The sequence below is a fragment of the Dermacentor albipictus genome, chromosome 3 (genome assembly GCF_038994185.2).
Source record: "Dermacentor albipictus isolate Rhodes 1998 colony chromosome 3, USDA_Dalb.pri_finalv2, whole genome shotgun sequence".
Lineage (NCBI taxonomy): Eukaryota > Metazoa > Arthropoda > Arachnida > Ixodida > Ixodidae > Dermacentor > Dermacentor albipictus.
Genome location: NC_091823.1, coordinates 36117379 through 36140808, shown reverse-complemented (window position 1 = coordinate 36140808; position 23430 = coordinate 36117379). Strand labels below are relative to the sequence as shown.

The window sequence follows — 23430 nt, the reverse complement described above, 5'->3', positions numbered from 1 at the left end:
ACATCAATCAAGCAATTCAAAATTCGCGGCTAGGTTGTGGAAATCTCAGAGGACATAGAGTCACGGTGCATGGAGTTTAATATCAGTACTACCAGTTGACGTGGTTGCCGTCATGGTGATATTGGAAAACCTTTGCTGTATCAGATCTAGCTACTAGGCGTATGGAGTATGATTTCAGGAAAAAATAATAATATTAAAAAAAAAACATATGTATGGTAAAAGGTTTGTGACGCAATTGCGTGGATATGGTGTTCTGGAATGGGGCAGTGTATCGTCAGTACAGCAAAACAATGGCAGAACCAGGGACGCTTCTGCGATGACGCCACCAACAGAGCGCTGCGATCGACCGGCTTGCCTAGCGCGCGAAATTTAAACATGTTGTGCAACACTTTCTGCATTTATCAACTAAAACGCTCTCAAAACAATTGAAATTAACATATTTCACAAAAAATAAATACTACAAACTGTTACGGCATATAAAAACGGCATCTAAGCTTGCACGTTTCCAACCACAGATTATGCAGTGTTCCTGATCGTCTGCTCAGTGTTTCGGTTGCAGAAGACAAACAAATACTTGCTACTCGTTCCGTTCGGTAAGCACGCATACGTTTTTAATATTTCGAATCACACGACGATAAGAAGCCCCGAAGGAGCACCTGCACTGTGCCTGGTGGGTTGTATGGGATTCCTTTCATGTTGCATCAGCCAGAAAGGCGGTTGCCAGGTTTCACTGAAGAAACACACATACACATACAGAGATATATAGAAATGCAGCGCTTCCCGTGCACATAAAGAATGTGCAAACGCGGCAGGAAAAACCACAACAAGCAATCAGCGAACTCCGTACGTAACATGCATGACCTCCGCGACCACCATAACTGCCAATCCCGGAGGCTCTGTGTTGCACCATTATTTTCCTTTTTGCCAGCAATGACTCCAAGCTTCAGCGACAGGTAGCGCTTCGGTAGAAAGGCGTGCTCCAGCACCTCCGGCCGTCATCGCAAAAAGAGGCACGTTTTCGCCGCCGGACTATACACTACCCTGTTCCAGTACACCATAGGGTGGAACGTATGTGGTGAAACAATAATTAGTTGTGAATGTTTTGTGATTTTAATTCTTAGAACTTAGTTTGATGAAATCTCTATATTTCTGTGTGTAGTTGGAGTACAAGCAACGCTCCAATGATGGCGCTCTCTGATTTACCAGATGCACATCTTAAAGGCTATGCTTTTTCTGGTTGAAAGCAGCGAAAGCGATTTTGACAGTTGAAACACGTCATATACGTTAAGTTTTGCTCACCATCTATATACACTGAACTTATGAAGTTTTTGGACGAGGTACACGTTCAGAATAACAGAAAATAATATTAAAGGTCATGCATTTTTGTACTGCAGGTGGCGCAAATGACCTTACTACTGCCATAATTTAAAAAAACATACTTGCTGCTTTTGGCGCTTTCATTGCAGCAGTCGGGCAACTACAGTGTGTTAAGCTATAAAACATATAGTGCTTCTTTTGGCATTGACCACAAAGACCGGCGAATAGATGTTGCGCTAGTAGCATCAGTGTCGCATGTCGCGTCAACGTTTAGGTGAATGCCCCAAGAAAACACCGCTGCATCATTCGATGGGCGAATTTCTAAATATAGTTCCTGCGGTTACTAGACCAGCAGACCCTCCTCTGAACCACTATTGATATGTAAGGTTTCAAGTGGAAAACTATTCTGAACAATGATCACTGCCGATTATTTTAATCAGTGGTGCTTCAAGTCTATTCACAATAATTTGTTTATGTTAATTAAATCAAGCTGTGGACGTTACGAAAGGATATTTATTTTTTTTGAAAATATGAAATGTATGAAAGTACCAAGTACTTAAACTAGCGCGAATCCGACGCTAGCGTTACCTATGCGCACGGGCTGATGTCACAGGCTAAGTGTGTGTACTGTATTTGCAGCACTACAGTTCACTTTCGGCTCTCAAGCTCTCAAAATCGGGATAATTGCCAAGTGCCAACTCCAACTTTCTGTACTCCGTGGTTTGTAGACGCATATGCTAAGCTTTTAACATGTCTGTCGTTGAAAAAGAAGCGCTAAATGACCCCATCAAGCAGCAAGGCGATATTGTGCGATCGCTGAAAGCCGAAAAAGCGCCGAAAGAAAAGGTACTAGCACAGTTTGCTTTCGCTGCACATGTGCATATGTCGGGCAACTCGTTGAATTTTCTTTTTTGGTAAAAAAAAATCACTTTTCTGTTTAACAGAGCTGACACGATTCCTCCTGTAAGTAACGCTTGATGAAAGATGTAGTAATAATTAGGTGCACAACTTAAGTGATTATGCCCGCTCACATTTTTTCCCTAAATTGAATGAATGGACATGGGACACCAAATATTGTCGAACCGGTATTGCGTCATTTGTACCACTCGCGCTTTTATTGACAGCTCTTATTTCTTAATGAGAAACCTTAAAGAGCATTGATAAGGTGCACTTTGAAGCACTAGCTATGCAGATTGGTGGCAGTAGAAAGTACCAAACAAAATTGTTCCTCGTAAAGTGGAAATCGAAACAGCGCTACGATGTTGACTACATTTGAGATGACAAGCAGCATCGCAGGAGCACTGCACCCTAGTCATGTTTCTGAGGTGGTGCTTTTTCCCAGTAGCGTCATCTTATATGTACGGCGCACGGTGAAGACAGACTACGACCAGACACAAAAGCGCTTGTCATCTCAGTACTTGTCGTGTGCTGCAGGTATTAACCATAGATTACAAGCTTACCATAACGTACAACCTGTTTGCGACGTTACTGTCGTCATTCTCGGTTCTCGTAAATTCTAACCCCCGCGGACATTTGCCCAATCAGTTCGAGCTGTCCTGCAGCCTTCAGTTGGAGCGGTGTTCTCGGAGGATCGCTTTTGGGGAAACGATCACGTTCGCGATATTTCATCGAAAGTGGTCGACCGAGAATGCGGCCCCTGGTTTTAGCGCAGTGGTGCGGCTTGTGATCAAAACAACGTTAATGACGGGAATCTTCTCGAAACAAAACATTTGCATGATCTATGAAACAAGTCATTGTTTTGTAAGGCTCACCAAACACATCCAATTAGCTGCCAGCAAACATGTATTGCTCTTGTTTCATCCTCTCCGCCCTCCCAGTTTAGCTGGATGTTCTGAGGGCATCTTCTCCTCTCTTCCTTTCCATCCCCTCCCTTGTACCTGTCTTTGCATAACCACCAATGGCCACTCTACTGCAATGCCTGCGGTTCCGACCATTGCCCTCCATGCGTCATGCGTCTCTTCGTGTGTTGTCGACGGCTGCACACTCAATTGCACAGGTGAGAGCTGCATTGCAGTGAAACTGAGTGGGTTCTATTTGAAGTGTTGGTGTTTACTTTGGACATACCATTTGAAGCATGGACATGTTTTGGGCGACATGAGTGCCTGTTACTTTTGGGATAACAGAGACTAGCCAGCTTATTTGATGCAGGTTGGTTCAAAGAATAACAAATAGCGCAACTGTACATAAAAATGATGATCTTCTATTAGGTGTAAGTGTGTTCAAAGAATAAAAAGAGTAGTGAAAATGCAGTGGCCACCTTCATTAACCCTGTCTACTAGGCATTGGCAAGGTAATATACAGGGTATCCTAACCATCATGCGCCAAGAGTTAAAAGTATGCAAATGCCACGTAGCTGGACAGATCCAAGGTTACGTTGTTGGCCGTCACTTGGAGATACTCAGATTATCTTTTGCATTATGCCTAATGACATAATTAATTTTTACTTAATCAACTTCTCAAACGTTATAATTAGGTGAAAAGTGTCAATGAGAAAATTGTAGAGCGACTGCAAAACTCCCAATACAGCTTTGTGTTGCTCAATGTGTGCTATATAAATGTGTTTTTCTGAGTGTGAAAGAAGCCCGCGAGTACATGCAAAACTGCCGCACAACTGGCTGCTTGAGGCACTTGCATGTATTTCCGGGCTTCTTTCAGGCTTGGCAAAATACTTTTATGTAGCACATATTGAGCAACAGAAAGCTACATTGGGTGCATTTCATGTTGCTCTACAATTTTCTCAGTCACATTTTTCATCTAATTATAAAATTTGAGGAGTTGATCAATTAATTAAGACAAATTATGTAATTAGGCAAACTTTGAAACATAATCTAGGTATCTCCAAGCAATGGCCAACAATATTACCTTGGATCTGTCCAGTCACGTGGCATTTTCATACTTATAAATCTTGGTGCATGATGTTGGGACACCTTGTACGACAGGTATGGAACATAAGGAGACTTATTATAGAAAATTTGTTTAATTGAAGTAATTTACACACCCAAAATATACATCAAAATAACATCCTTGAGCATCAATACACTGATGTCAGTGGTTTTGCCTCGCATTGTAATGTGCCTGGAAGCGTTCAACTGAAATACCTTCCAAAGTACTCACCAAGGCATCATGTGTGTTCGCAACAGTCTTGAAATGGTGTCCTTTCAACTTGGATATGAAGTGAGGAAACCAGAAAAAGTCAGCCAAAGCCAAATATGAGCTGTAGAGAGGTTGGATTCTGTTCCAGGGTCTGTTCTGCCAAACACTGCATCGCATATTGCTCATTGGCACTGCATATTGACATGTGCTGCTACATGCAAACAGCTGTCCAGTTGGCAAATGATCTGCGCGCAGTGAAGGTCCTGACGAAACAGCTCCATCAGACTATTAGCCTGACATTGCCAGCAAACTATCAAGACCAGAGACTGTTTCTTAGCCTCCTAGCATCTCTCTCTCTCTCCCCCCCCCCCCATAAGAAAGATCTGTCTTGTTACTTTCTTGGCATACACTGTATTATGTTGACGCACAGTTATGATGGTGAAAAAAATGACATCTCCTTCTGCTTTGCTTAGATTGATGAGGAAGTCGCAAAGCTGCTGCAGCTGAAGGCCCAGCTGGCTGAAGATGAGCCTCACAAGTTTGTCCTCAAGACGGCCAAGGCATGTATATTTTTGCTGCAAAACATTCTTTCACCGCAATAAAACAAAAACACCTATCTTTATTTGCATATGCCAGCCTCCTGTGCACTTATTCATGTCAGTGTAACCTATACTCCAGCTCACAAGTCATTTTCAGCACTGCCGAAGGTACGAGGCATACATAGGTAAATATCCTTGCGCAGCGGAATATAGTTCCGGCCATAACCAATTGATTATTATCTAGATTAGAGAGTTTAATTTTTGCTTGGTACAGGATATTTACAGGCATATACAACATGTTAGGGCCTTTTTGCATACACATTATATACAGTGATTTACTGTGTCGGTGAGCAGACGACGCTGTTTGGATGAACACATGCCAAGGGGCATTCAGCCTTCCTGTTGTCTAAGCAGTCCTGCAGTTTTCACAGTGCCGCAAACGACTTTTGATATGTAGTATAGGGTCAGGCAGAATGTGGGGTAAGTGACTAGTGCGTCTATTTGCTTATATCGGGCAACCTTATTCTCTTGGCTGTCAAGAAAAAGATCTTGTCAAGTTTTTTTCAAAGTCAAGTTAAACTCCTTGAGTGCAACTTTAGCAATAAATTTGTGAGGCTGGACATGTCAGAAAACTTGTACACTGCATCACTTCAGAACTATGAATTGTGGCATGACTTGCGCCTTCAAGAAAGAGCAGTAAACTTAAAACAGGAGATGGAACATAAAACACATCAACACAACTAATAAAGATGTTTTGATTTTATCAATCCACATCCAATATGGATGAGATTGAATAGTTAATAGTTGCCTCCAAATATTTTCATTACCTCCGTTTTTCTATAGTTGTTCGAAATTTTTGTTATTATAACATAAGCTGGATTATCACATTAGAATGATTGTGCCTGTGGTTCACCCATGAATTTTGGCTCTTCTGTTTTTATTTGTTTGTGTCTTCTTTGGGATATGGCTCTTCTCCTGACAGTTTGCACTATGTAGGGCACAAGGGACCACATGCCGGCCCAAATGGCCTTGCGAGAGAAGGTATTCTCCACCATCATCTCATGCTTCAAGAGGCACGGAGGAGAGGCCATTGACACACCTGTCTTCGAGCTCAAGGTCATCTTGGGCACTGGGACTCGGCTGTGCATTGTGACATTTTACTGCAGTAGTGGTACTACTAGTGTCATCAGTTGTAAATTTCCTGTTGGGTTATGTTGTCCGCTGAGCCTGACATTGTTGATCTTATTGCATCAAGTGTTGGTTCCTGAAGCAAAGCTTAAGTAGAAAAAAACACAACAAAAGCAATGAACCCAACTATAAATGGAGTAACAGGAGCCTGTATGTTTGTATTTCTGTTTGAATTTGCTGCTGCTTCCAGTGATGTCAGATTTAGTGAAAGTAATACTTCATTTACTTTTCTTGTAACGTTTGTACAGGCCAGACAGGTAGTAAGTCAGCAACCATTGTTCATGTTCACATGATTTTTGTTAAAAAGTATTTGTGTCAACTGCTGGTAATTATTGCCAGTTGGCCCCACCCATTATGTCACTGCAGTGACCAAAGCAGAGCTGTCATGAAGCCTGCCGAAATGTTGGCTGAAGTTGCTGTGCTGTTCCCCCTCCCAAGACATGCTAGCTACCAGAGACAGTAAATTAAGTTGTGCAGAAGACTTTTACTTGTTTGTAGATCGCAGCGTTCATACAACAAAAATTAGCTATGCAACCGAAGTGTGAACAAGTGAAAATGCAGGTAGGTGTTGAAAAGGAGGAAGAAAGGTGCTCTCCGCCTTTCCTGCTTTTTGTTCAAGCTTTCATAGCAGCAGTAATTTGTTTTGGTATAAAAGAGCTCTGGCTTAGGCCATGTTTTAATTTCCCTACTCGGATAGACACATAAAACATGAAAAAACTCATATCAGGCAGCTGCTGAACCAATTTGAATGAAATAATTGAATTCTTCTAACTCTCAAGAATGGATTTTTTTATTTTGGCTGTCAGATATTTTGCAAGAATTAACAAAAATGAAATGAATTTTATAAAATTGAAGCAGAAAATTTACAACTCCTTTGCAAGAAAAAACAAGTATGGCCGTTCTGCAAGCTGTAGCTGTAAGAGGGTTGAAAGCAGAGAAGTCTAATATGTTACTTCGCAGTTTATGTGCAACCGTTATGAGCATTCAGTTTTTTGCAGAGATCTTGTTTATAGATCATTGACATATTTTTCATCAATACATATCCATGTCACTTGTCTACTTTGGCTGCCTTACTAATGCTAGCTAACAGGATTGTGATATATGTACTTATTGGGGTATATAGGGTTGTAAGCTTTAAGCTTGAATATGGACTATTAAATTTTGCATATGCAAAGTTAGGGGACACAGACCGCTTGGTTTACAAAAAAGGGGGGGGCGAGGGGTACAAAAGAATGCAGGCCTGGTGTAGTGCTTTGTGTGCACAATAGTACCTTTGGGTACCCAAACCTGCTTGCGTGCGCAAAATGAAAAACTCTTGTTTTCTACAATTGTCAGGTTTTTAGCAACTTTTGTTAAAGAAAACATTAATGCCTAATAAGTCCGGGACACTAAAAAGAAAGGGACACTAAAATTAAAAATGGTTTTAGCTGTGTTAGTAAATTATCCTTCTACAATAGTAAAGAAAAAAAGCCACTCTGACTGCAAGAAGATGCTTGGTAAGCCAGAAAAGAGGCAAGAGCGAAAAATGAGTGTCAACACCAGCCTGGCATGATGTCATGGATTTTGATGCCTCTTTATCGGTTCTGGTAAAATTTTTGCTGGTACAAACCAGACTACATTATATTTTAAAGGAACTGGAGACTGAATAGAAGAAGGTTCAAGAATATTTACAGAATTGCAATGGCTGAAAATCGAAAAAATACTTTGCAATCCGTGTCATCACACTGGTGTACTGGCCCTAGGGTTTTGATGTGTAATTCAAAAATGAAATTTTGACCTTCATTTTTTCTTTTAATAATCAATCTATTACCACAAAATCAACAAAAGTAGGGCTCTTCAAAAATACTTTATCGATCTAAACTGATTTAGTGTTTCTGTTAGTATCAATTTCAGTGTTTTGAATGCGATTCAGTTTAATTTAGGTGTTGCCTTATTAGGACATTTTTTTTTTTACTTTCACACATATCTGAATAGAGAGCTTACGTGAAAACTTTATCCTGGCACTCTGGGCCAGCTGCAGTGTTTTAGCGCATATACTTGTGAAACACGTAGGAGCTCTGATTGGGCAACTGCTGATACAATTTCAATGAAAGTTGTTGCATTAAAAAGAAAAAGTGCAAGTCTAGTTACTGAGAGCAGTGCAACTTTATTTGTGTGCTTTCTGAACTGTTCCCTGCGTAGGACACACTCACGGGCAAATATGGGGAGGACAGCAAGCTCATTTACGACTTGGCTGACCAAGGGGGGGAGATCCTGTCTCTGCGCTACGACTTGACGGTGCCCTTTGCCCGGTTCCTGGCCATGAACAAAATCACTAACATCAAGCGCTACCAGATTGGCAAGGTGTACCGGCGTGACAACCCCGCCATGACACGAGGACGCTACCGAGAGTTTTACCAGTGTGTAAGTGTACAGATGCCTCCGGCACGCTCGCTGGTGTCGTCAGGCTATTGCTCAGTGAGACTTGCATTCTAAGACACAACTCTTGCGTCGTGGAAACTGTAAACATAGCTAAAGAGCAATGAGTACAGTTAACCTTGCGAGTGTGTGCACTTGTCTAAGTACATGTGTATAACTAAAATTTTCGAGTACCTTGTGGGAAATTATTGGCCAGCCCAGCTTCAAGTTGCCATTCTCTAACTGGCAGATTTCTCTCTTGAACCATCCATCGGCACACTCCATGGGAGGAATCTCTCTGGGTCAACGTCTCAGCTCGGCCTCCTACTCTCGAAGTTGGAGGTTAGCTTCACTCTGCTTGCGCTTGGCTTGGGTTGCCTTCTCTTGAAAGTGGGGGTTGGCTTGCCTCCACCAGTGCTTGGTTTGCGCTAGTGGTTGCGCTTGGTTTGCGCTGTATTATGCTTCACCGCATAATACAGCTACATTGCGGCGAAGCAGACTAGTCAAGTTCCAATTATTTGACCAAGGCCAATTTTAAGATCGAAATAATGGAAGTTCGGGCATATAGAAATGTATGGGCAGTAGCTGGGACCTTCGATAGTGATTGAATTAACCCAAAAATTGAATTAACTGGAGTTCAATAAATGGAAGTCTACTGTGTCAATATAAATTTTCCTATTTCGTGATCCCCTTTGAGTTCGTTATATCCAGGATTGACTGTATTTCTATAAATTGATTTTCTTTTCTTTCTATTCTGACAGGATTTTGACATTGCTGGACAGTATGACCTAATGTTGCCTGATGTTGAGTGCGTAAGGATTCTGGCTGAAATACTGAAAGACCTCGGCTTTAATGGCTTTGTGATAAAGGCAAGTACCTACATACTTGATATGCATTTCACAAGAATGTGTGGATGACATGGAATGTTTTCACTAAGCGGTTCCGTTCTAGGGATGCCAAACTGGATATGTCTGAGCTTTCTTGTTCAGGGGTTCCCTGACTGGGCTTTACAAATTGCCAGAAAAAGTGCAATCTCCCCCACCTTGTGACGGATATTTAACATTACAGTTGGTATTTAACAAAACCACACCGTTCCACATCTGAACTTTTGTAGTCCTTGAGAAAAATCGTGGCAGCTATGCAAAACACCGATAGCTATGTTTATTTTGCTTGATGACAGTGCTCGCATGGCACTGAACACAGTTTATTCTGGCTTGTGTGTTGGTGTGCAACGCATGAGGAGAGATGAACTCTGATGTTCTGTACAAGCTGAGAGCCACTTTTTAATCTAGTAGTGTCTGCCTGGCTGGCTTGTTGCCGACATAAGACAACTGAATGTTAAAGGGCATATTGTAACAGACACGTGGGCCACATTCATGTGCTGTTCACAGTACAGATATGCTGATGACGGCATGGCACATGTCCGTACAGGCTGGTTTGCTTCGGCACTGTGGCAATTTCTACCTTATCGAAAACGAAAATGTGTGAGGTCCACTGCGGTTCCAGGTGGCCAGATGACATCCACTAAATTAAATAAGTGATGAAAACTTGCCTGCAGGTCAACCATCGAGAGATCCTCAATGGAATGTTCGAGTTTTGTGGTGTACCAGCAGAGAGTTTCAAGACTATCTGCTCTGCTGTTGACAAGCTTGATAAGGTGAGTGAACTGTAAAAAGTATGCTAGGTGAACGAAAACCTCTGGTAAAGGTAGCTGTAAATGAAGACATCATAAGTGCGTGCTTTTGATGTATTTTAATTTTTTAGAGCCTGTGATGTGTCAAAGCTCTCTTTGAGACTAAATTGCAACTTTACTGCTGAAACTTCTTTCTTGTGTGAGCCATGACTTTCCATGTGGACCTTGCAAGCCATTGTATTCCTCTTTTCCTTTTCAGTTGCCTTGGGAGGACGTCCGCAAGGAAATGATTTCCGAAAAGGGATTAGCAGAAGAAGTTGCTGACAAGATTAGTCAGTTTGTCATCAAAAAAGGCATGGTGTCTTCCATTTTGGCCAAATTTTGTTCTTAATGTAAATGGTACAGCTAATGAGCATAATGCAAACCAGTGTAGACTACAGGCTTTTGAGTGCAGTTGCTGTTAAGGGATTTTTCAGCTTTATCTAGCATCTGGCATGCTTGTCATCAACTGCATTTGTCATTGTCGTAACTGTCATCATTGCCTTATTTACTTATTTATTTATGTTACATACGTTCAAGGCCTGTAGGCGCTACAGAAAGGAGTGGTACATGCACAGGAAAGGAATGCAGAACAAACAATAAAGGAATGAATTAGATGGCATTGAGAACAGCAGTATTGAACCTCGATGCATCTGTAATAGTGGCGACCGATGCGGGAAGGTGGTTCCAGTCATTGCACGTATGATGCTATCCGCTGCAGGATGAAGGCCTCTCTCATTGATATCTAATTACTCATCTTATGTAATCTAACTCTACCCTGTGCCTGCAAATTCATCTCAACATGCCACCTAATCCTCTGTCACCCTTGACTATGTTACTCTTTCCTTGCTGTAGAAATTCAAATGGTCATTCAAAGAAAGCCTTGGGTGTATGAAAATTTTTGTTTTAACTTGGTGAATATTTGACTTGTATTTTATGCTCCTGATGTACAACCTTTAGCTGAGTAAAGATTGTGGAAGTGTTTTTGTTGCCTGTTCTGCAGGTGGCCCAGAACTTGTGACAGCTCTGATGTCTGATGATCTGGCTACTAATGTTGCTGCCAAGCAAGGCCTGGAGGAGTTGCGGCTATTCTTCGATTACTGTGACCTCTATGGAATCGCTAATAAGGTCAGGCCCCATTCCACTTCCATGTCCTATGTTGTCTTCCTGAAGCACCTTTCCCATGACAGTATAGTAAAGAAAGAAAAAGTAGGGGGAGCTAAACATGTCTGGTTGACTGCAGTCTCGCAGCACATCATTATACCCTCTTTTGGCAATTGCGCAACAGACTTAAGTGAAATGTGTTGCATTTAAAAGTGACATGGAAATTTTAGCTAATGTTGGGAACAGATTCTCCCATTTCGTTCCTCAGTTACAGTTTAGACAAAGATTTCTGAAAACCATAAGATTTCAATAAGTTGTGACAAGGTTTACAAGATTTTGAAAAAGAAGAATTAATGTTTTGCAAGTAGCAACTGCTAGATTGTCTAAAGAGCTGACATATTGTGCTTACTGCTATTTTATGGGTATGTCTTTTTCAACATTCACGTAACTGAAGTAGCTATTTCAGGTAAACAACATTCTTTTTTGCTTTGAATTGCTGTATGCAGCTTAAAGAAGTGCACCGTTCAATTTGTTCTTATGAAGGCTCGTTCTGCAAGCTGTGCGTTGCACGACCTTTACAGCGAAGTTGCCTCTATAACGAATTATTTCGGAGGCCCCGAGCACTTTGTTATAAAGGCATTCAACTTTATGACGACGGTCGCATTGTATGCTGGTTAAAACAGTAAGAAAAAGAATTGCTTTTTCTCGGTAACTCTTTTAACTAATGTATGCTTACGATGCAGGTATCCTTTGATCTGAGCCTTGCTCGAGGGCTGGACTACTACACGGGAATCATCTTTGAAGCAGTGCTAACCAGTGAGATTTTTCGTCTGTATGCGTCATGCTGGATATTTCAGGCATGGTACATTGAGCATGCTGTTCACAAGCCTGTCATAGCATCTGCTTAAAAACAAGCTGCTGTGTTAAGTCTGACAGGCCTCAGTGAATGAGCCTCATGCAGAGTACTTTCAAAGTACAATAGTATTTTGTTAATTCGACTCTGGTTACTTTGATTTTTCACTTAATTCGATACCGACCAAAGGTTCCAGCTGGCACCCATGAATTTTTATGGGCTCAAAGTTTCGTTACTTAGTTATTTCTATTCTAAAATTGGCCTTTACTGGATAACTTGATCTTGACTAGTCAGCACACACGCACCTGACCCCTATAGTGACGCCTATAGTGACCCCTTAAGAGAAAGCTTTAGCTTGAATGCTCCTATCTAAACACATGTAAAAGGAGAATTCGTTTTTCTCGGCAACCACTGCACCAAATTAGACGAGGTTTGTTGCATTTAAAAGAAAAACTTAAAATCTAGTGACTGTTGTTTTCGAATTTTTAAGTTAGGTCACCAATTTTTTATTAAAAATTGGCAAAAATAGAAAATAAAAAAAATGAGACTATCAAGTTTACAACTCTGTAACTCAACAACTAAAATGGTAATATAATTTTGTGAATTGCATGTAATAGTACATCTAAAGTGGACAAAATTGATGTTACACATGAATATAAAAAGTTTAATAATAGGGAAATACTACTTTTGCTAAACCCTTGTAACCAACGTAACAAATTCATGTAAGATGTAACATGACATATTGAATTTGTCCACTTTGAATGATCTAATGGATGCCGTTTACGGAACCGCGATATCAGTTCTTGATGCAGAGCTATGAATTTGTCAACTTCGTGCTTCTTTTTTTCAAACGATCAAATATTTGAAAATCATTTTAAGAAAATTCAAGCCCTAAATCGAAATTCCACTTCCAACAGTCACTAGAGTTTAACTTTTTCTTTGAAATGCAACAAATTTCATGAAAATCGGTCCAGGGGTTATCTCATAAAAACGTTTTTGCGTTTTACATGTACTTGAATAAGCCCTGTTGGAATTGGGCCCGAGCTTAAGCTTCCTCTTAAGTGACAGCGCTTGTCCCGGTGGAGCTTAAGGGACAGTGAAGTAGGAGGAGGAAAGATAAAAGCAGAAGGCAGGGAAGTTAACCAGAATAATTTCCGGTTGGCTACTCCATACCGGGAGATGGGGAAAACAAAGATGACAGGGAGAGTGAATGTGTTGAACGCACGTAATCTCACGTTGAAAACTCCTGTTTTCGGCCTGCCCCAGGAAGATTTTTAAGCGATAACTGTAACTCGCGATGCCTGGTCATGTTGTTTGTCTGATTCTAATAGATGCCCTTCTTTTTCTAAAAAGAAAATTGGACCGCAAATTGTCTGCTAGGTGCAGTCGAACGTGAAACCAAAACTGCCTTTGCAACAGCCATTAGCCTTACCCCATAGCACGGAGGTGTTGCGGTGGTGCTGAGTGTTTTTTTCATGTGGAGAAGCTGACTTTAAAGAGCCCCTCATCCGGTCTGGCCATTTTGAGCTAACAAACGCAGTGCTTGCAATGCATGCTAACGATCATGTCTGCTAAGCACTACGTGCCTCAGCTCCATGGAAAGAGCTTAAATTTCAAAGCAAATGCCGTTTGTCCTTCTCATGCACGCTGCGCTTCCCGCTGGAGAGTCTATGCACATCGCGCAAGTGCGCCTACGTAGTTTGCCATGCTGTGATGTCACTCACAGTGGCACGTGACTTTGACAATTGTTCAAGGCAGTTAGCAAATTAAAGTTTAGAGCAATAATAAGACCTACAAACCAAATGTCTGCGTGTCTTTGTTTTACTTCATATGATAGCAAGAGATTTGTACTTCTGTTTCATCTGTTTGTTCCAAGGTTGTAGAGTTGCACACACAGAGGGCGAAAATGTCATTTTCTACCGTGTTCCAGCTCGTGATCATGCTCTGTGATCCGCTTTCATACACTTTATAGGCGACATGGAGCTTCTTCATTGTGGTGGCTTCCTTGGCGTTAGCATCTATCCTGCATGCGCCACTCTATATGCGGGCTGCATTGCAGGCAGTGGAATCAATGGAAAATAGCAACAGCGCTGGCCAAGAGCCAATAGCAGTGTTTTTGTGGAAAGCTCATACGGTGACAACTGATAAACTGATAGGTTGATGGGCAAAATGGTTAATCTTGGGGCTTTCACTATAATGACTTTTCAGAATAACAATTTGCTGCAGTCCCCTGAAGTTCGTTATATTTCACTGTATAGTGGGAATTTGGCAGCATCTTGATTAAAGCAAAATAGATGCATGGGAATGTCTGCTTACAAAATTTTGTATATGGTTTATTATGGCTCCATCTTATACAGATGACGGTCAGCCAGGTGAGACTGTGGGCAGTGTCGCGGCAGGAGGCCGCTACGACAACCTTGTGGGAATGTTTGACGCCAAAGGCCGAGCTGTGCCGTGTGTCGGTATTAGTGTTGGAGTTGAGCGAATCTTCACTCTTCTAGAAGCTAGAGCGCTGGTGAGTGCTGTTTACTTTCCTGCTATGATGCTTGCCTGTTGTGCAAGACCTTGTGACACTCAAGGGATATAATGCTGTGCTCAATTACATTTTAACCCATTAGTATTTTTTCCCTTGTCATGAAACTTTCAGGATATTGTAAAATCTAAGATCTCACAGGGAGTGCTGACAGATGTCAAACTTGATGTTTAGCCTTTCATTACTGTGGCAGACTAGCACATCTGTAGGCGTTGCAGATGTGCATTCTGCAACTGCAGATTGTATCTGTCACTCAGAATTATGTCTTCTGAATGTGTTGCAATACATGACTAATATGAATGAGCACTCTTTTTAGCAATGGAAACATTAAATTTTTCTTTTTTTGAATTCTTGCTCAAGACCACCAGTAGTTGCTGCTGGTGAAGAAGTTGCACGAAACGCACAAATGCTTACGTTAAGGTGACTGTTGATCTAGCTTGAATGAAACTTATCACATTTTAAGGAAAACGTTTTTTCTACCAACTGGTATGTGCAGACTTTTTAAGCACTAAAATCACTTTTTTGAGAAGTTGTGAAAAATTGTGATATATTAAAGATATTGGTGCAATATATCACAACTATATGGGGTGTCTTCTTTTAGCTGCACCAAATTTTTAAAAATTGCCTGTGGCAGCTAGCACAGTTCTAACCCTTGATCTGAATTACTCTGTGAGGCAGCCTTTACTTCTATGGTAAATCAAAATTCTTAATTGGATAATTAACACAGTTATGCTAATGAATGTTTCAATTCAATACCTTAGAGCACATATATAATACGAACCTGCGTATAATACGAGGTGAAATTTTTTGGACGCGAGATGGCAAAAAGAAAGTTTTATCCGCGTATAATGCGAGTTAGGAAAACTCGAGGAAAACATTTATTTAAATTGCACTCCGCACTTCAATCACTGTCTTCCTCAATTGCGCTCTCTTTGGATAGTTCTTTGTCGGACATATCTTCCCAAAGGTACTCATCCTCTGTCCCATCGAGCGCGTTCGAGATGCCACACTTCTTGAATGCGCGACGGCCAAGGTCCTCTGGTATGCTGGACCATGCGTCCACAGTCCACTTGCATAGCGTGGCTGGCGAAGCCCGCTTCAACCGCCCAGTCACCGGCTGAGTTGGCTATGAGAGAAAGCTGCACTGAATTACTGATAAAAGAATTTAATAATGAACAAATAAATATGGGGTTTTATGTGCCGAAACCACAATCTGATTATAAGGCATGTTGTAATGGAGGACTCTGGATTAATTCTGACTACGAGGAGTTCTTTAATGTGCACCTAAATCTATGCACACAGGTGCTTTTGCATTTCACCCTCATTGAAATGCGGCTGCCGTGGCCGGGATTTGATCTGGCAACCTTGTGCTTAGCAGCACAACACCAAAGCCACTAAGTAACCATAGCGGCTATAAAAGAATAGATGAATGAGTGTACAGTAACAAGTGTAGAAACAGGTAACCACTGTGCATTTCAGGAGTCAAACATGCTTTTTTTTGTCTTCTTTTCTTTTGCATGGGTTGGTTAGACTGAGCAGGCCAAGCTACGAACAAATGAAACGGAGGTCTTTGTGGCATCTGCACAGAAGCAGCTGGTTCGGGAGAGGATGAAGATCTGCTCCGAGCTTTGGGACCATGGGCTGAAGGTAGGCTTTGTGTGTGTGCTGACCTCACTGTGCTTGCAGCCAAGGGTAAGATGCTGAGAGGTGTCATTGTGTTATGAATGGCTTACGCAGGTGGAACACTCATACAAGCAGAACCCCAAACTGCTGGCACAACTTCAGTACTGTGAAGAGCGATCGATCCCACTTGCAATCATCATTGGGGAATCGGAATTGCAGAAAGGCGTAGTCAAATTGCGGAAAGTGGCCACCAGGGAGGAGGTGGGTGTATGGAAAAGGAGTGTGCATGGTTGATTAATGGATGCTGGGGCCATATTCTCTGTTGCAGTTTATCCTCTATCAGGGTTCATACGGGTTTTAGAAACAAGAATTCAAGGCTGCTCAAAGACTTTCAAGGCCCCATCAAAGTTTTTTCAAGGGTGCAGTGTAGCATCCCACGTATCAATAACTTACTATAATTTTCCCAAAACGCTACAGATAGCTTTATTGCACAAGAGATGCAAAAATCATATTGAAAATGTCCAGACTTGTTCACATTAAGTTTCTAATTTTATGTTCCTGACCAGGCACGTACCCAGGATTTTTTTTCGGGGGGGGGGGCTCACCCCCTCCATCATCATCATCATCATAATCATCATCATCATCAGCCTGTTTTAGGTCCACTGCAGGATGAAGGCCTCTCCCTGCGATCTCCAATTACCCCTGTAATACACCAACGGATTACAACTAGCGCCCGCGAATTTCCTAATTTCATCGCTTCACCTAGTGTTTTGCCGTCCTGGATTGCGTTTCCCTTCTCTTGGTACCCATTCTGTAACCCTAATGGTCCAACGGTTATCTAACCAGCGCATTACATGACCTGCCCAGCTACATTTTTTTATCTTGATGTCAATTAGAATATTGTCTGTACCCGTTCGCTCTCTGATCCAAACCACTCTCTTTCTCTCTTAACGTTATGCCTAGCAATATTCGTTCGATCGCTCTTTGCGTGGTCCTTAACTTGCTCTCAAGTCTCTGTCCTATATGCACTGGCAAAATGCACTGGGAAATGCATTGGCAAATGCATTAGCACTGGATATATTGCACTGGCAAAATGCACTGATTGCACACCTTACTTTTCAATAATAATGGTAAGCTTCCAGTCAGGAGCTGGTAATGTCTGCCGTATGCGATCCAACCTATTTTTATTGTTATGTGAATTTCCTTCTCATGATTAGGGTTCCCTCTGATTATTTGACCTAGGTAAACGTACTCCTTCACAGTCTCTAGAGGCCGACTGGCGATCCTGATCTCTTGTTCCTTTGCCCGTCTATTTATCATTATCTTCATCTTCTGCATAATAATATTCAAACCCACTCTTACTCTCTCTCTGTTAAGGTCTCCAATCATTTGTTGTAACTCATCTGCATTGTTGTTGAATAGAACAATGTCCTCGGAAAACCGAAGGTTGCTGAGATATTTGCTGTCGATCTTTACTCCTAAGCCTTCCCAGTTTAATAGCTTGAACCCTTCTAAGCACGCAGAAAATAGCTTTGGAGAAATTGTGTCTCCCTGTCTGACCCCTTTCTCTTTAGGTATCTCCCCGCTTTTCTTGTGTAGAATTGAGGTAGCTGTAGAACCTCGTAGACATTCTAACGTGAAAGACGAGTCAGTAAGACGAGAAACTATTTACAGATTATAATAACAACAACGGTGGCAGCGCTGACCGGTTAGATTCACAGCGCGAGCCAGTTCGTTCTTCTTCCTCTTTTCTGGAGAGATGGCGCCTACGCGCCTCGTTCAAACAAACAAATACCTCACGCATGTAGCAATATTTTCCAAGCTTTTTACGTAAGCGTTCTGTACTCCTTGATTACGTAGTGCCTCTACGATTGCTCGTATCTCTACTGAATCAAATGCCTTTTCGTAATCTATATAAGCCACATAGAGAGGCTTATTGTACTCTGCAGATTTCGCGATAACCTGGTTGATGACATGGATGTGATCCATTGTAAAGTATCTCTTCCTGAAGCCAGCCTGTTCCCTTGGTTGACAAAATCCAGTGTTAACCTTATTCTATTGGAGATAATTTTGGTAAATATTTGATATAATACTGGGAGCAAGCTAATGGTCCCATAACTGTTCAATTCTTTAACGTCTCCTTTTTTGTGGATTAGTATAATGTCTGCATTCTTCCAGTTTTCTGGGACCCCTGCAGTCGATAGACACTTCGTATAAAGAGCCGCCAGTTTTCCAAACATTATGTCTCCTCCATCTTTGATTAAATCGACTGTTATTCCACCTTATCCTCCCGCTCTTCATCGTTTCATGTCTTGCAGGGCCCTTCTGACCTCATCGCTAGTTATGGGAGAGTTTCTGTATCCTGTTCATTACTGCCGTGACTCCTCTGGGTTCTGTATACAGGTCAGTTTAGAATTTTTCCGCCGCTTTTACTATATCTTCGAGATTGCTGATGATATTATCCTCCTTATCTTTTTGTGCATACATCATGGTTTATCCTATGCCAGGTTTCTTTTTTACTGATTTCAGGCTGCGTTCATTTTTTACGGCTTCTTCAGTCTTTCTCATGTTATAGTTTCGAATATCAGTTACTTTCGCCTTGTTGATCAGTTTTGACAGTTCCGCGAATTGCGTAACGCTGTGCAGCCGCCAGTCCCATACAACCGCGTAGAGCGCAGGACTCTGCGATTCTAGACGTACTGCGCTCATCGCGAAAGGTTAGAAAAACACCCACATAAGCACAGCAGAGAAGTGGCTACGTGAGACGGTTCGACCGATAACTGTAGAAGCGTCATTCAAAACAAGTAATTGTTCTCCACTTCCGGCGGCCTTTTCTCTACGTCCTTTTTTAAATAAAAAGATGGTGATCCATAAGTATTCTCATAAACAACGGTTAACATTTTATTATTCGCTTTTGCTTGGAGTTTGGTTGTTGCCTTGGCTCTCTCCCTTAGTAGATCGCTTAATTTCTCAACTCCTTGCGATTTTAGTTTCCAGTTGCCAATTTTGCACGAAAAGTGCTATACAGTTAGGGAAAAACAGACGAGGTAACGGGTGACAGTCATCTTGCTTATGGGTTTAAGGGTTATTGCAGGGTTTCATGATGGACACTCTTTCACATTATTTTATTTCCCACCTTATCTAACCCATATCACGTGTATATGGTTCCGGGCATCTGCCAGCGTCGCGGCGAGCCGTAACTCAAGGAAACGATGAAGCAAAGGGATAAGTTAAACGCAATTGGCGTTTTCTCGGGCCGCAACTCGTTCCATGAGAGTACAGACCAGCTGAGTAACAGCCGCATCCCTCTCCTGGTCCCAGGATCAGCCTAAACAAAGAAGGTTGAACTAACAAAAGCAACAGCTATGCGCGTGGCGGTTGAATAGATGGTGACAGCTGAACGCATCTCGAGTTAATCGCGCGAGTGCGGAATCTACGAGAAAACTGTCCTTCACATTACAAGAGATGCCGATAACTACCGCCATCTAAAAGGAGTGAAAAAGGCAGCATAATGCTGACCGATGAACAGCTGCGAAGTCTCAACATTGATCTGGCAGTGCTTTAGGAATGTGTGAGGAGTGGTGGCCTGGGTGGGGGGGGGGGGGGGGTGTATGCCACTTGATTTCGGGGGGGGGGGGGGCCCGGGCCCCCCCGGGCCCCCCCGGGCCCCCCCCCTGGGTACGTGCCTGTTCCTGACGTAGCGTGAATAAAGTAGGGTAAATATGGGAGCAGAACCAGCACCAAGCACCGGTGGGGTTTTCCAGTTTTGCGCAAAGCATCACCTGAAGAGGAACGTGTGCATGCTGGTGTGGGTTTTTACACAGTATTATTGTTTCTAAAATGAGAAGTTTGCTGGGTCAACGCTGATAGAAAGCGGTCACATACAATCGATCTTAGACTGTACTCAAGAAATTCCAGGGCTTTCAAGGGCCTTGAAAACGTACTTTCGAATTTTAAGGATTTTGAAGAATCTGTGCGAAACCTATCTACATAACGAAAATGAAGTGTGACAAATTATATATAACGTAAATCTAAAATATGGTTGGCCATGCCTTATTTCAATGAGCATTCTATTGCTAAACGAATAAAGTAATAGCAGGTCAATTCTTTACAGAAAGTACTAGAAGTAGAAATTACTGCTGTAAAGAGTTTACAGTCAACGTCCAATTTTTCGAACCCATAGAGGCTGAGGAAAAGTTCGAAAACTCGGGCAGTCTGAAATAATGAATCCATGCCTTTTACTGCTCCCAAGAACTCTAATGGCCACAGACACGTTTCAGGCTGCTCTAAAGGCCTGCAAGTACACTTATTAGGCGTATCGGTGCTCTTACTGTGACAGGAGACGGAAGGTACATGCGTGCATAATTAAGGAATATGTGCCCCGTGACAGTCGCCCCTTTTCACTGAGAGTAAGCTTCACCGCAATACATTGCGTATGCTTCACCGCGTAAATATGCTGTATTGCGGTGAAGCTGACTTTTGGAAACCGGCATAATGCAATGTGTCGAGCTTTCCGTTCTTCGAAGTCATCGACGAGGATTACAAAGGCGGAGTCGGCGACATTGCTGACAGCGGTGAATTATTTGAAATAAAACCATGGCACCGAACAGCAGGAAGCTTGGCAGCTACACCTAGCGCGACTACGGCTGCCAACGGTAGGCATGCGAGAGCGCCGGTTCTAGGCTTTATTGAACTGGCGGTGGTGGTGGCTTCACTTAATGCCGTTTTGGACCTGCGGTCACGGCAAAAAGTCCGGAAAATCAGATGGCGAAGGGTTTTGCATACGAAATTTCAGACGTTCTTATACATCGGCTCTATGGGGTATGTGGTGGTGCACGAAGGCATACGAATTACCAGCATGCCTGAAAAATCGGGCGTCCGGAAATCGGTCAGTGACTGTATTTAGACATGCCAGATATTTCGTGATGCTCGAACACTATTACTAGCACTGAAAAATTACTGCTGGGCTCCTTAGGTGGAAAAGCATGGCATCTGTTATAGATGTTTCCTAGTACTTCCCAGGTGTCGCCATAATGCAAGATGGACTGTTCAAAGTTCTTGTAAGCAGCTGCAATGGAAGCGTGTAGACAAATTGCAAGTGTTCACTTGCCGACGTGCATGGAATACCAGACTTTATGATTGAAGAGTCTTCACTCTAGCAAGTATTTGCTTATGCAAGCTGTTTTAAAAGGTTGGCACTCTCTTTTCAGTTTGAAGTTCCCCGTGACAAGCTGACCACCGAGATCAGGAACTACCTGAAAAACATGAGCAGCCAGCAGGATAGGGCATGATAAGAATTGCCTGGTTACGGCGTACTTCAAGGAAGTTATTTATTGTTAAAGTCTGGCTGTCGAAAGCCAGACAATGGTTCGCAGTAGCTTCAAAATAAACATACCCTCTTATTGTTTGTAAATACTGATGTTGGTTTCTTTCCATACCATGTCTCTTGTACATGAACATGAAGTTTTACTACCTACAGGAGGAAGTTTGTCAATGAACTAAATAAAATTTAAACTGTGCCTTTCTACTCTGTAAAGGATGACCAGCAAAGCTGTGTATGTGGGCCCCTTAATGGTGAACTGCACCTCCGCTGCGACTCGGCCCGGTATTGCACTATCTTCAGGATCGGGCCACGTATAGGGAGTGTTTAAGCAGCTTTAGCTCGGGTGCTCCTATCTAAATACATGTGAAAGGAGAATTCGTTTTTCTTGGCAACCACTGCACCAAATTTGGCGAGGTTTGTTGCATTTAAATGAAAAACGTAAAATCTTGGTATTGAATTTTTTTTAGCTCATCAATTTTTTATTAGAAATTGACAAAAATCGAAAATTTTCAGAAACATAACTCAGCTATGAAAAATGATACCACAATGTTGTTAATTGCATGTAATAGTACATCTAAAGCGGACAAAATTGATGTTACACATGAATCTCAAAAGAGTAATACATAAATACAGCTTTTGCAGAACCCTTATACGCAACATAAATTCACCAAGATATCAAATGACATCAAATTTGTCCGCTTTCAACGAACGATCTAGTGGATGCCATTTACAAAACTGCGATATCTGTTCTTGAAGTAGACCTATTAATTTATGAAGTTCGTGCTTCTATTTATTCCAAACTTTCAAATTTTTGAAAATATTTTAAACAAAATTGAGGCCCTAAATCGAAATTCCGCTTCCAACAGTCACTAGAATTTAACTTTCTCTTTTAAATGCAACGAATTTCATTAAAATTGATCCAGTGGCTATGTCAGGAAAATATTTTTGCGTTTTACGTGTATCTGAATAGGCCGTGTCAAAGTTGGGCCCGAGCTAAAGCTTCCTCTTAACGCCCGTATCTCTGCCACGGGTTGGCCTGGCATCGCACCATCTTCTGGATTTTGTGTCTACATACGGACCCAACTGTGGGGGAACTAGCCCGTAGCAGCTTCGCTGTAAAAAAAACTATACTGGGGCTTGCAAGCTGCACACAGGCCTTCCAGGCCCATTTGCAACATGTGGCCCGCAATGTTCCTTTAAAACCTAGCCAATGTCGGGGACGTTTCCTGGTCTGTGTATAGTTCGTCAATTTGAGCAATCGCATCGTGTTATGTTCAGAAGCGCACTTTAAGTATCCCCTACCATTTTAGAGCGCAGCTCTTTGGCGCCCATCCCTGCGTTGAGTGTTGGCGTCCCTCGGCATAAACGAGCACAGCGAAAAATGAAGGTGAATGCAGAGCGCAGCGAGGGATGAACGACTGCGATAGCGGAGAGCGTGAGGAGGAAAGCAGAGGAGGGTATGGCAAAAGGGTGGAGGAAAAAGCTGCACAAGACGTGCTTAACGGCGGTGACTAGGCAAGTGGCGAGCACGTACACCGATGCCATAAAGTGCTGGCGGACGCACGATTCGAGAGGCACGTTTGCAAGCAGACGCTTGTAGATTTACTAGCTATCTTTCCATCTGCGTCCATAGTTCTGCATTATCTTGGTATTCCTTCGTGGTGACAGTGAAAGTGTTGTATTGCAATCGTGTATAAACACAGTTCGTTGTTTGAGGTTTAAATACATGGACAAGTAATAAAAAGCTGAATACTTTGTTATATCGAG

The 23430-nt window shown here is 42.2% G+C and overlaps 1 protein-coding gene across 2 annotated transcripts; it reads left to right on the top strand.

The window, feature by feature from the left end:
• The first annotated feature begins 1947 nt into the window (after positions 1-1947).
• On the top strand, positions 1948-21753 carry HisRS (histidine--tRNA ligase). Of its 2 annotated transcripts, XM_065432794.2 has the most exons (14): positions 2008-2163; positions 3156-3334; positions 4905-4991; positions 5967-6086; positions 8340-8561; positions 9317-9424; positions 10114-10212; positions 10448-10541; positions 11231-11355; positions 12075-12147; positions 14542-14699; positions 16248-16364; positions 16455-16601; positions 21551-21753. In XM_065432794.2, the coding sequence occupies exons 2-14, from the start codon at positions 3236-3238 to the stop codon at positions 21629-21631; spliced, it is 1530 nt and encodes a 509-aa protein (XP_065288866.2). In that variant the 5' UTR covers positions 2008-2163; positions 3156-3235; the 3' UTR covers positions 21632-21753. The 2 variants fall into 2 exon arrangements, with proteins under 2 accessions (XP_065288873.2, XP_065288866.2); XM_065432801.2 differs by lacking the exon at positions 3156-3334 and having other exon boundaries at positions 1948-2163.
• The last annotated feature ends 1677 nt before the right edge of the window (positions 21754-23430 follow it).

Bases quoted from the DNA above. Each gene is read 5' to 3' on its own strand.
- HisRS (XM_065432794.2), top strand. From the start codon at position 3,236: ATGGCCACTCTACTGCAATGCCTGCGGTTCCGACCATTGCCCTCCATG. The intron at 16,365-16,454 runs GTAGGCTTTGTG...TGGCTTACGCAG, and splicing joins TTTGGGACCATGGGCTGAAG to GTGGAACACTCATACAAGCA. The intron at 16,602-21,550 runs GTGGGTGTATGG...CTCTCTTTTCAG, and splicing joins AAGTGGCCACCAGGGAGGAG to TTTGAAGTTCCCCGTGACAA.